This window comes from Myotis yumanensis, unplaced genomic scaffold (genome assembly GCF_028538775.1).
Source record: "Myotis yumanensis isolate MYYU_CA2020_CCGP unplaced genomic scaffold, mMyoYum1.0.hap1 SCAF_18, whole genome shotgun sequence".
NCBI lineage: Eukaryota > Metazoa > Chordata > Mammalia > Chiroptera > Vespertilionidae > Myotis > Myotis yumanensis.
The window spans coordinates 11,025,567-11,039,042 of NW_027223769.1; the positions used below are offsets into that span (position 1 = coordinate 11,025,567).

Sequence of the window (13,476 nt, forward strand, 5' to 3'; positions counted from 1 at the left end):
TCAGTTTTCTTTTCTCTACAGTTGGAACAAAAGCATCTTGTGCAGTTGTGGTGAAGTGGAGTAACAGTGCTGGCTTGCCCATGGGTGATACCATCACCATTTTTTGATCATGATGTTTCTTGGCTCCTTTCCCTCTCTCCATGGATGCCCATGTGGCAGGCCATCCACACTAAATAGTCTGACCCTCAGCCCCTGACGTCAGTGCTCAAGGGTTACCTCTCGAAGTCCAGTTACCAGTCTTTCAAGCCCTCACGTCAGCCCCGCTCTATCCTGACACTTGGGAATGAACAGAAGCTCTGGGGCTGCTGCTTGCCCACTCTCTGCTGGTGCTTCCTGCTGCTGCATTAGTTCATGCCAACGTATCTGATGACACCCTGGGTTTGGTAAAGGGTGAGGTTAGCATCTTTTCCACATGAGCAGATTAGTGGAACCATGTATTCATTTAGTTGAGGTTTAAAGTGTAGTTCAACTCGGCCAGTGTGGCTCAGTGATTGAGTGTTGACCTAGGAACCATGAGGTCACGTTTCGATTCCCAGTCAGGGCATATGCCTGGGTTGTGGGCTCTATCCCTGGTGTGGGGCGTGCAGGAGGCAGCTGATCGATGATTCTCTCTCATCATTGATGTTTCTATCTCTTGCTACCTTTCCCTTCCTCTATGAAATCAATAAAGATATATATTTTTTAAATAAAGTGAAGTAGTTCATGAGCATAGATGTGCTAACATGTTCATCAGACCAAGCAGGTCTCTAAGCCCCTGATGTCTGGGCAGTTGTGTCCATGCATTTTATACCACTTGCTCTGCTCCCAGTCCTTCGTGCTGTACACATGAACAGGTCGGAGCTGCGGTATGGAACTTTGGGCAGGCTGATGCTTGAGCTTGATCTGAGCACATGTGAGGATGTGCATGTATCTGTGAGACCTGTGGACAGTCTGGGTTCACCTTGGAATGGACGAGTGCTACTATGCCCATGAGGAGATGCAGCCAGTGGGGCAGTGTGCCCTGGGCAGCATAACTCCCATTCTGTGGCCAAGTGTCCCAATTGTTGGGATACTTGGACACTGAATAGGCCAAACCACCCTTGATAGTGTCATAGTTCCCAGGTTTCTGTATGGATTTTTCTTGCAAGAGGATTTCCTAGCTGTGGGCATAGGATGAGGAAGAGGCCCACCTACGACTTGCTCTTGGGCCAGAAGCCCATACAGCCCTGCCTACCTGCTTTCTCTGCCTCCAAACTGGGTCCTCAGGAGCTCCAAACTGCTATCCCCTCTGGCCCGGGTTTTCCACAATGTGGAATTGCGGCTGGGCCTGCCCAGAAGGGCTTCTTGCCCAAAGCCAAATTGAAAGAGTCAGCGCCTCCTTGGAGATGGCAGCTGCCTGCGCTCTTGTGGGTACCTGATCCAGGGCCTTTTGGCAGGCATCCTGCTAACCTAACACGGGGCTTGTTCTGGGATGGTTTGCACTGTTTTCCTTCCTTGAGGAGAACAGAGATGCAAGTGGACTGAACTGACTCTGGTGTGGTTGATATGAGCATCGTGTACACATATGCCTCAGGACATGTGTGGATTTGCTTTGGTATTTTTCTCAGTAAGGTAGCTTCCTACTTTAAAAAAAAAAAAACCACCCAAGAGAAAGCCAGACATTTTCCTCATAGAGGCAGACAAATTCTAACACTGAAGATGCCGCATAATGGAGCCAGGCACTCTGTACTCTAGGAACTTACTCAGCCTAAATGGCAATTCAAAATAGAATTATTGGGAAGATGTACCTGGTGGCAGCTGTGACTTGAAAGTGCTCTACCTGAGGGCCCAAGAATCGTGGGATGGCAGAGCCCAGGGACACAGAACTGCCGGTTCTGCTGTTGACACATGGCTGAATTTGTTCTGTTCTCTTTTCTCTCATAAACTCTGTTTTCTTCAGATACTGATCCATGTTACCAAAAGCAACATATTTTTAGATTTTTGCAAAAGAATCGTGATATAAGTGATACATTTGTGAACAGTGGAAAAAGGGCCCACAACACTGGCAGGAGTCTGATGCTGCATTTGGTAGTTTCCTGGTGTCCTTTTGGTACAGGGTCTTCTGCATGGACTCTTTGGGCAATATAGTCAGCTGCATTGCAGACAGGCTCTTCCTTAGGGCCTCCTCAGGATCCCACCCAGGAAATGCTCTGTCCCTGCAGCAGACTCCAGAATATCAAAACATCCAAGCTGGAAGGAGCTGAGAAGGAACCAATAAGCCCCTCTGTGGATGAGGGTATTCTGTGCAGAGAAGCCAAGGACTGCTGTGGTGTCTGAAGCCATCCAGCAAGAAATTAGGCCCTGACTCCCAGGCTGGGGCCCTCCCACACAAAACCTTCTTTCCATCTCATGCTAGATCCTTCTCCCTTGTAACACACTGCTCAGACAGGAGACTGCACAACAACTCAGGGTTACTCCAGGTTTATGTAGTAGTAAAGTTCATTTTCTTTTGTGCTAGATGAGTGGTTCTTAAAGTGTTTTCTCATACCAGCACTATCAGCATCACCTGGGAACCTTTTAGGAATGCACAAAAAAATCAGAAAGGCTAAGGGTGGATGCCTGCCCTCTGTTTTAACAAGTCCTTCAAGGATGTGGTGAGTGCTCTGTCAGAACAGTGTATATACTGTGCATACCACAAGCTGTAGCATCCAGTATTCCCTTCACATTGTTCTTAGAGGAAACCCTAAAGTCTTGTCTGTAGAGGTTATACTCAGCCTCCCCGAAGGTCAGCCGGCCCACCTCTCCCTGAGGGATGGGGCTTAGCTCTAGAAGTGGCCTTGTCAGTGCTGTGAGTAGGAGTGCTGTGACCCTGTGATTTGCCCCCTTTCATCCAAGAGGAGTAATTTCAGTAGTGACCTCAGTTTTTTGTTCTTGATTTTTTTAAGAGAGAGAGAGAGAGAGAGAGGAAGAGAGAGAGAGAGAGAGAGAGAGAGAGAGAGAGACTAAGAAAGAAACATCAAATCGGTTGACTCCCATACACGCCTAGACTGGGGGTCGAACCAGCAACCTTTTGGTGTACAGGACAATGCTCCAACCAACCGAACACCCAGCCAGGGTTTGACCTCAGTTTTGAAGCTAGAAGGAGCATGGTTGAAGTGGCCTCGGCTTGTAACTGCTTCGTACTGTGGTTTTATGGCAGTTCTTGGACATGGCCTGTCATGAGCAAGGGAGCATCCCCGAAAGGAGTCACTGACACACGTTTGTTTTTCCATATGCCAGGTTTATTAGGGGAGGCCTTCCCAGTAACCCAGTAGAGTTGCATTCAGGTTACACACAGAAAAGGGGGGCTTACACGCTAGAAGCAAGCAAAGCAATCATTTGGTGCAAAGTCCTGGTCACTGGCCGCATCTGCAGATGGAGACATGGGTGTTGGTCTCAAGCCAGGCCCCTATAGTGGTGGCACATATCTGGTGGAGTGGAATTCTGGCAGGGCTCTGGGTATGATCCTTGGTACAGCCAAGCTGGAGCATTGAATAATTGGAGTTCTGAGTTCTTATAGCCCACAGTGGATGGAGTGCACTCATATCGGTGTCCAGATGGAGTCCTTATCAGAGTGTTCAGACTTGTGATTTTTTTATGTTCTGGGCCATCCAAAGGATGTTCCTGTTATACCCCATTACCTCATTCTTGACATAGCACTTGATATAACTGTCATGGCTGACATTGACTCCATATTGGGTTGTCAAAAGTGTTCAGAAAGTCTGCTCAGCTCTTGCTCTATACAGGCCATAGTAAACAATCTGCAGGGCCACAGGTCTCCATGCTTGTTCCTTTGACACTGAGGAGCCCTGGGAGCACCTGGTTCCACAAATCCAAAAGAAATCGGTTGAAGAAAGAGTAGGATGTTATGTCCTTATAATGGAATCACAGAAAGTATGATGGTGGGTCCCGTTTTCTTGGATCCCAGACCCCTGAGAGTGTCAACTCTTTTCATGCTTCAGATAGGCTTTCTGATGACAGCGGAATCTCCAGCAAAGTCAGGTTATTGTCACAGATGGATTCCTGCAATCTCTATCATCTGGAGCAGTGGTCGCCAACCAGTGGTCCGTGAGGTTGGCGACCACTGACCTGGAGAGTCTTAGCTGTTGGGATTTCTGTTTGTCTATCTGTCTCTCTGTTTTGTGAGGGCAGAGAGAGAAATAGAGAAAAACCACAGACGATATGAGATGGGCCAAGGTCCTCTTCTGTGCCCAGACTGGTCCTGGAGTTGGGGAGTTATTTACAGGTTTCTGCCCACTTAGCCACAAGGGCTTCCCCAATTGCTGATTCAAATTGAGTAGCACCAGCCTACCCTGCACCCTTTCCGCTCTCTATACTAAGTGATCCTTCTATGTAGCATTTGCTCCCCTTTGACACACCTGCATTTGCTTGTCATACGATCTCTCCCCATCATAATAAGTAAGCTCTTGGGAGGAGCCTTTTTGTGTTCTCACAATGCTTTATTACTAGGCATTACTGTGCAAATGCTGACACCCTCAGATGCTCAAATCAGATTTCACAAGTGAAGGCAGGTTAGGCCTTTGAGAAATAAGGGGCACAGTTTGGAAAAGAAGGAGTGAAGCTGTCTTTCCTTGCAGAGGACATGTTCCATCTACGTAGAAAATCTTAAGAAACCTACACAAAAGATCCAAGAACTAAGAAGTGAGCTTGGCAAGGTTGCACAATACACAGCCAGTATGCAGAGTATATTTCTAAATGCTGTTAGTGAACAATCAGCTATTAAAATTTAAAAATACACTTATAGTAGTGTCAGAATATGGATTCTTTTTTAAAAAAATGGTTTTTTTTAAATTGATTTATTTAGAGAGGAGGGGAGAAGTATATAGAAAGAGAAATGTCAATGAGAGAGAAACATCTATTGGCTGCCTCTGGCAGGCTCCCTACTGGGGATCGAGTCTGCAACCTGGGCATGTGGCCAGACCGGGAATCAAACTGCAGCCGGGCAAAATATGGATTCTTAAGGAATAAATTTGGTGAAAGATGTGCAAGACTTGTACCCTGAAAGCTACAAAACATTGCTGAGAGAAATTAGGCAGTCCTAAACAAGTGGAGAATTATACCATACTCATTTGTCAGGAAAATCTCAATATTATTTACATACCATCCTCCCCAAATTGATCTATAGATTCAGCATATTAGCCACTCAAAATTCTTGTAAGCTTTTAGGTAGAAATTGATAAGCTGATTCCAAAGTTTATATGGAAATTCAAAGGACCTAGAATAACCAAAAGCACTTTGAAAAGAATAAAAATGTTGGAGGATATAACAGTCTGATTTCAGTCCTTCCTATAGAGCAATGATTTTCAATCCTTTCATCTCATGGCACACATAAAACTAATTACTAATCTTCTGCGGCACACCAAAAAGTATTGTTTTTGCCAATTTGACCAAAAAAGAGGTATAATTTTCAATCATTCATAGATGGCTATCGTGTTGGCTATTACCACTTTTTTTCATCCTTACCTGAGGATATGTGTGTGTGTTTGTTTTTTTAATTATTGATTTGAGAGAGTGAGAGACATCGATCTGTTGCCTCTTGTATGTGCCCCAACTGGGGATCAAATCCACAACCTCGCTATATGCCCTAACCATGAATTGAACTTGCAACCTTTTGGTATATAGGACGATGCTCCAACCAACTGAGCCACCTGACCAGGGCAGTTATTTTTTCATTTGATAGTTGTGAGAAATGCTGACCTGTCTGAATTCAAATAATGGACTCGGAGACATGAAGTATGGCAAAAATAAGACTTTTAATACAGTCTTGCAAGAGCGGGTGTCTGATTGAACAGGCACACACAGAGCAGTGATCACAGGTTATTTATCCCTAGGGTGTGCGAGTTCTTCCTCCTGTTCCTCATTGGCTGAGTACTATGGGGTTAATAGTTTTCCTCATAGGTCGCCTGGGTCTTATGTCTCCTATTGGATTATTTAAAAAAGTGGGCTGAGGCCTTTTGTAGTTGTCTCCACCTCCTGTTGTCTAGGTGGATCTTCCTGGGAAATGTGCTATTGGTCATGTACACAGTTTTTTGTTCTTATAACCTCTCCTCCCCTCCCTATATTCTGTTTGCCCTGGGAAAATTCAGTAACTGTTCCATTAAAAGTTGACTCTGCTGAAGATGGATCACCGAGGCCTATTTCCTATAATAATAAGGGAAAAGAAGTCAGTGCCCCTGACTGAATAATTAGATATTGCATATTTTAAAAACCCTTACGCACACTGGTTGAAAATCACTGCTGTAGAGTTATAATAATAAGATAGTGTGGTATTAGCCTAGGGCAGGCATATCAATGAGGGGAACATAGAGACCCACACACACGAATGGTCAATTCTTTTCAGCACAGATACTGAGGCAACTCAGTTGGGAAAGGGTAGTCTTTTCAACAAATGGAGGTGGAACAATTGGATTGATATATTTATGCTGTTTTTAGTGGCTAATATAATTTTGTTCCTATTGGATTCTTTTGCTGTTGGCCATTTATAGATTAGTTAACCATAGTTAAGGTAGTTCCAGGGCGAATGTACCAAGTGGACCATGACTATCCTCCAAACAGTACTACACTTTTCTTTTCTCCTTTGTGTGGAAAGCATGGTGTGGTGGGGAATTACAAGCCAGCCTGCCTTTCTTTGTACATGATGTGCGTGGAGTCCCCCCTCTCACCACCCCCCCTCAAATTTATTGTGAAGGATACTATGAGAAGGGCCAACCAGGTCACCATCTGGTTGTCCTATTCAGCTGTTACCACCCTGGCGGTTTTTATGGCATATCAAAGTCTGACACGGAAGTGGCTGATTAGGATGAATTTAATGTTTTAGGTATTCTTTTACCATTTGCGAAATGAAAACATGTTGTAATGTGTACAGTTGGTTCCTATTGTGATTCCTATTTTACTAGTGAGGAAAGCTCCACTCTGCCCCAGCCTAGCTGCTCAGCAAGGTTCTGAACTCAGGTCTTTCCAGAGAGCTGTGTTCTTGCTGTACGGCTCAGGGCTGAGCCCCTACCGCACTCCAGGTGCAGTGCAGGTGTTTGCTTTTCCCTGTACAGCTAGTATGGTGAGGAGCTGCGATTTTAAAACTTTTGGAACTTTTTTAGTGACATATCAGTGCATATCATATATTACAGTTCATTTTTAAAACCTGGCATAGCCTCCATCCAGATCAACACACACCAGCATTGTCAGTCTCCTGGGAGCCTTTCTGTGCAATCTGTAGCTCTGTTCTGACATCTATCACTGTAGATAAGTTTTGGTTTTTTTTAATATATTTATTTGATTTTTTACAGAGAGGAAGGGAGAGGAATAGAGAGTTAGAAACATCGATGAGAGAGAAACATCGACCAGCTGCCTCCTGCACATCCCCCACTGGGGGTGTGCCCGCAACCAACGTACATGCCCTTGACCGGAATCGAACCCGGGACCCCTCAGTCCGCAGGCCGACGCTCTATCCACTGAGCCAAACCGGTTTCAGCTGTAGATAAGTTTTTGCTGTTGGGATTTACATGAGAACACTTGTTCAACGTTACATCTGATTTACAGGCTTTTTCTTAGCAGCAGTTCTCTTCCTTTGTCGCTGTGTAGTATTCCATTGTATGAATGTTCAGCAACTTATTTATCCCTTCTCCTGTAAACATTTGCATTCTTTTTAGTTTGGAATATAGCAGAGTAATGACATAAACACATGTACATTGTTTTTTCCCCCCAGTGGTTTAATAATTTGTCAGAATTATTGTATCAGTTCTGCAGTCTCGAAAGCTGTGAGAGTTCAGATTAACTCACATTTTTGCTAACACTTGGTGTCCGTTTAAATTTAGTCATGCTGGTGGGTATGTAGGAGTATCCTGTGGTTTTATTTGTATTTTTCTGTTGTTTCCCCAGTCATGAAGATGTCCTCCTGTACTATCTTCTAAAAGCTTTCAGTCTGAGGTTCATCTGGAATTAATTATTGTTTTGTGGTACAAGTTAAGGGTCAAGGTTTATTTTCTTCCTGATGGATGTTCACATGGTCATTGTCACTTACTAAAAAGACCTCCTCTCCCCCCATGTGTTGCGGCAGAGGCTTTGTCACCAGCTAGGTGGGGTTCCAATTTGTGCTCTTTGTTCCAAACCTTTGGTCCTTGGTCCAGGACCACCTGTTGTGATGACCGTAATTTTATAGTCTTGATCTCTGGTAGTTTAGTTGGCTGAACTTTGGTATTTTTCAGAGTTTTCTTTACTATTTTTGACCTTTTGCTTTTCTATGTGTATTTGTAATAAGCTGATTTCCAAAAAAAATTCCTACTGGAGTTTTAACTGTATTGCTTTAAATATAAAGATTAATGGGGAGAATTGCTAGGTTAACAATGTGAGTTCTCTTATCATAAACATATTCCTCCATTTTTATGTCTTTTTTTTCTCTCTCAGTAATGTTTTCTAACTGTTTATATAGGGGGCTTGAACATCTTTTGTTAGATTCATTTCTTTGTATTTGATGTCTTTTGATATCATTTCCTAATTGTTTGTAGGAAATAAAAATAAATTCCAATATCTAACAACTTCTTTAATTTATATACTAATTTTCTATTTAATTATATATTCCTTTGGATTTTTCAGGTATACAGTCAATCATTTTAAGATTAATACTTTTGTTATCCTTTGGGGTGGGGGAAAGGAATTGAGCCAAATCTAGTTCCAGAGGGGATTTTATTTTTGTGGCCTAGAAGTGCATGATGTGATTACTCATGCATCAGTATTGTTTTCCTAGAGGTGTCATGGAAGTTATCTATGTTGTTGCATGTAACCATGTGTTTTTTTTTTTATTGAGAATATTCCATTTATGACTACACTAGAATAAATGTATCCATTTGCCTTTTAAGGGGCAGTTGTGTTGTTTCATTATTTTACTATCGTGAATAAACTGCTATGAACATCAACGTGCCATTTGTGTACATGTGCACTAATTTCATTAACTTTATGAGAAACTCTCCAAGTGGCTTTGCCATATGAGTCCCATCAGCAACAACTCAAGTTCTAGTTTTTCTGCCACACCCTTGTCAACATTTGATACTGTTAGTCTTTTTTATTTTAGCCATTCTAGTGGGATTATTTAGATCTTGTGGTTTTAATTTGCATTTTCCTAATGCAGAGAACACCTTTCCAGATGTTAATTGGCTATATGGATATTTTCTTTTACAAAGTTCATATTCATGTCTTTTGCTCATTTAAAAAAAAAAGGTTTGCTTCTCAATAGATGAGGTGATTATAGGTAACCTTGCCTAGATACATCCCCCCTCATTTCTCCTCAGGACAACACCCAATCTTCTACACTTGAGCAGAAGGTTCCTGGACCCCCTTTGTCAGATAGAGGACTGTCCTTTCTTATGTGCTGAGACTTCGTGTCAGAATTAATGTAGACTTTTATCACGGGCCTTTTTCTGCAGCTATTGAAATGATCATGTGATTTTATTTTCTTCAGGTGGTGAATTACGTTGATCTTTTTATTTCTTGCATTCCTGAATACTTTAGTATTTGTAATATATCTATAGATCAGATTCACCAACTGGGCCAGGAGTTTTCTTGGTAGGCAGGTGTTTATTACAGTTTGGGGTTTTTGTTAATGGGTTCCATTCTTCCAGTTCTGTGGTGGCAGGTACAGGTAGTGACAGGTGTGGCTGTATCCTGACATCTCAGGTACACAGTAGGGTGAGATGGCATGTCTAGCATCTGTTAGGCTCTATCTTCCAGGGGTCCTTCCTCATCCCAGCAGTATTGCCCATAGCTCAGGCTCTGCCTGGTGGCCTCTCTTTGTACTCCAGATGCCCTCAGTGCTGGCAGCATGTTCTGGCAGAGATCTCCCTGGTCACTTGATATGTCTCTCATCTGCTAAGGTTGGTGGATGCTGTGGCTGAATGATCAAGCTGGAGGATCATTTGGGCCACAGGAGGAGGGAATTCAGTTATGTTTGATGCAGGAGGTAGCGTCTCCTGGGAATACCCCCACCTCTTAAGGTGCTATCCACTGAGGGGTTGGGTTCAGGGTGTCCACCTGCTGCAGACAACAAAGCAGGGGCTCCTCTTGCCACAAGGTGCCCATTTCATTCACACACACACACACACACACACACACACACACACACACACTGCTTTTTGGGATTAGACCACCCTATGCTCATGTGACCTCACCTCATATGGTACAGCACTGCATGGTGAGCAGCTGAATTTACATGCCCGACGAGCACTGCGATCTCCATTTATCATCTTGAGGTGGGCACTGTCTTCCATTCTACAGATGATGACATCAAGGCAGACACAGTGCTAGACTTGCACAAGGTTGGCCAGCTTGTCAGCGTGGGCTGGAATTTGGGCTTGCTAGTACTCACCCTGCAGGACAAACCAGCCCTGAGACTAGTGCAAGGAAAAGGGTGATGAGGACAGACGTGTCCTGCCCACTCTCCTGCTAGCTCTTGCTTTGGAGTGGGTCATCTGCACTCAGGTTTACAGATGTGGGCTCTGCTCTGAGATTGATACTTGCTCTGCAGGATTTGTCCTGAAGACAGCTTCACGGTGTCACAGGCCTGTAGTGGTGCCAAAGACAGCATGAGCACTGGGGGTCATGTGAGGCCATGTGGAACTATGCAGAGGATGTCAGACAGGGAAGGAGGAGAACCCAGGCCATTCACAGGAAGGGAGGAGTGCAGTCTCTTGGGGGATGGACACACTCCTGTGTGTGCAGGTTGAAAAATCAAGACACCACCTGTCCACACACCTTTTTAAGGCTCTTGCATCTGGATCTTTTCCCTGGGAAAATGGGTTCGGGGCAACTGTGTCTCTGTATGCTCTGCTTTCTTCCTACTCATGATAATACTTGTTAGCCCCAACTTCTCAAGACTCCTCTGGTTCAGGACAAGAAATGGGGCCATGTTTGATCATGGACAGGGCTCAACGGCAGCTCTGGTCTGTGAGGGGCCTAATGGGTGAGCTTGGCTGTCTGCCCTATAGAGGAAGACTGAGGAAGCCAATAGGCACACCTAATTCTGGCGGGCAGGAAAGGCTGTTAATTGCCCAAATAAGAGATTTGCTTTAACTGGCACATAAATGAGACCATAGTGGATGTGAAGATTTGAGACTAATTTGTAAATGATATCTGAAAGTGTCACTTTCTTTTTCTAGGATAAAGATAAAGTTTCTCTAACCAAGACGCCAAAGCTGGACCGCAGTGATGGAGGGAAGGAGGTGAGAGAGAGAGCAACCAAACGGAAGCTGCCCTTCACTGTGGGGGCCAATGGAGAGCAGAAGGACTCAGACACAGGTACCAGGAGCCCAGCGCCGCCTCTGTCCCTCCTGTTGTCTCCTGTCCCCTGGCTCCTTCCTGACCGCCTACAGGTCATCCTCACTTGAACCTTTCCCATATCATATCTGCCAACTCTTCTCCCATCCTCAGGGGTCTGCTGACAACAGGCTCCACCTGGGAGGTGGCCCCAAACCCATTCTGAGAGTCCTACTGCAGTCCTGGGGGGTGACCCAGAACAAGGTCTCACAGCTTCTTCTCTTTATCTGATGTTCCAGGGGGTACTTGGGGATGATAAAAAGATTAGCACACAGAGAATTCACATAAGTGTGCATAGCAGAAATGCTTTCTGGACCCCAGCATGCCCAGGGAGCCTCCAAGTGTATATCCAGCCATGAGGTTTTCAGGCATTCCGTGCTCTTTTTAATCTCCTGAACGGGGATTAAACATGTTTTCCATGTTGGAGGATAAACATGTTTTCCATGAAAGCTACAAAAACATAAATTAAACCCAGTTATTTGAAATAAAATCCAAAGGGACCACTGAAAACAGGATCCAGCGAGTGCAGGTCAATGAGTATAGGTGTACATGTGTCTTGTGTGTGAATGTGTAAACGTGTGTGAGCATGTGTGCACATGTGCGTGGGAGTGTATACGTGTGTGTGTGTGTGTGTGTGTGTGTGTGTGAGCATGTGCGTGCATGTCTCTGTGCCTTTGAATGTGTACATGTCAGGAGTTAATAATACTGTGTACACTTTTAAGTTGGTTCCATCTAGAGCTGCTCACTGGGACACGTGCTGTGTCCAGGCAATAACCTGCCCTCTCTCCTGCTGGCCCACACTCCCTCTTGATCCTAGTGCCCAGGGGCCTTCCCAGTCTACTAGCCATCTGACTGCTCTGCACACTTGTAGGCCAGTTGCATGCCAGGGGTGAGAAAGGTCACAGAGCATGCAGAAGGCCACAGAGTCTGGTTGAACCCACAGAGCTGTGAGGAGGGCCCAGGCTTTCCCACAATGCAACCATAGGACAAGGAACAGAAGCCCTGCAAAGATGGGGCATGGGTTGGGGCTTCCTGCATGTGAGGATATGTGTCAGGTACTGAAACAAGGTAAATGTAGGAAAATTGGGAGAAATGGCAGAGGGAGCAGCCTGGAAAAATAATCTGTGTCACAGCTTTTATTCATGAGGTCACAGGTCCTTTACTCACACCTTCCTGTGCAGGTGCTCCTAAAAGAAGCAGGTTCACAGTAGCTGTACAGATACTATGGTTAGTTAAAAGCCAGTGAAATGGGTATGATTTTGCTGGCTGGGATATGAGGAAGGTGGTATGGACCAAACCCTTGTTTTTTGTCACTGAGTAGGCACATTGGGAATGGGAAGGAGTGAGTTTGCAAGGGGAGGGGCCATGGAGCAGTGGAGCAGAGGGAAGATGTGGGTATGTATGTGGACATGGGCTCCCACCAGAATGGAGGGGTGCTCACAGGGATTCTGTGACTCAGGCTTTAGGTCCAGAGAAGATTGGGCCAGGCCTGGATATCCTCTCCTGTTATTAATGCCCATGCCAGTTCTAGTTGTGGAGGGTGTGCTGTTGCTGTTGGTTATTGGCTGCCTGGATGTGGGGGTCTAAAAGACTCCAGAAGGGGTTCTGGGGTGGTCCTGTGTGTTCTTGAAGCCTTGCTTTCAGAGTCAAGGAGATAGTGCTGAGCTCCCATCTCCTGAGAGAATGTGCTACCTGAGCAGAGGTTGGTGCATCTGCATTTCTGTGGAGCAAGCATGCCTAGGGGTGGATGATCTTGGCTGCCCACCCTATCTGGTTGGTAGGATTTCTTTACAAGGACTATTTCATGTCTTTAAAATTTTTTTAATTGAATTTATTGAGGTGACATTGGTTAATAAATTATATAGGTTTTAAGGGCCCATTTTATCTTGATGGTGGCTTTTTAGGTTTGTGCGTTCCAGCAGGCCTCACAGATTTGTCTGTTGTTGGTTAGCATCTTCTCAGCAGGAGGTGTGCATGCTAGTTCTCTGAGGTGTCCAGAAGGTTCTTGGGGCACCCCAGGAGTGCTTATGTTTACTATCTGTGAGTCAGGATGTAGAGAAAAATCACTGTGAAGTAGAAAAAAAGTGAAGACCATTTTGAAAATAGAATTTCCCAAGCAAGGACTATGTTGCAAAAATATAAGTTAAATATAGTACT

The 13,476-nt window shown here is 44.7% G+C and overlaps 1 protein-coding gene across 5 annotated transcripts in view; it reads left to right on the forward strand.

Moving 5' to 3' along the window:
- The window catches only part of ANKRD11 (ankyrin repeat domain containing 11), a 243,488-nt gene that overhangs the window by 190,926 nt on the left and 39,086 nt on the right, over window positions 1-13,476 (forward strand). For 4 of the 5 annotated variants that reach the window (XM_070398880.1, XM_070398881.1, XM_070398883.1 and 1 more), the window contains one exon: window positions 11,163-11,301. In XM_070398880.1, the coding sequence (XP_070254981.1) occupies window positions 11,163-11,301 (139 nt within the window). Of the gene's footprint in view, window positions 1-11,162; window positions 11,302-13,476 lie in introns of those variants that run through there. The other variant, XM_070398884.1, reaches the window with a different exon arrangement.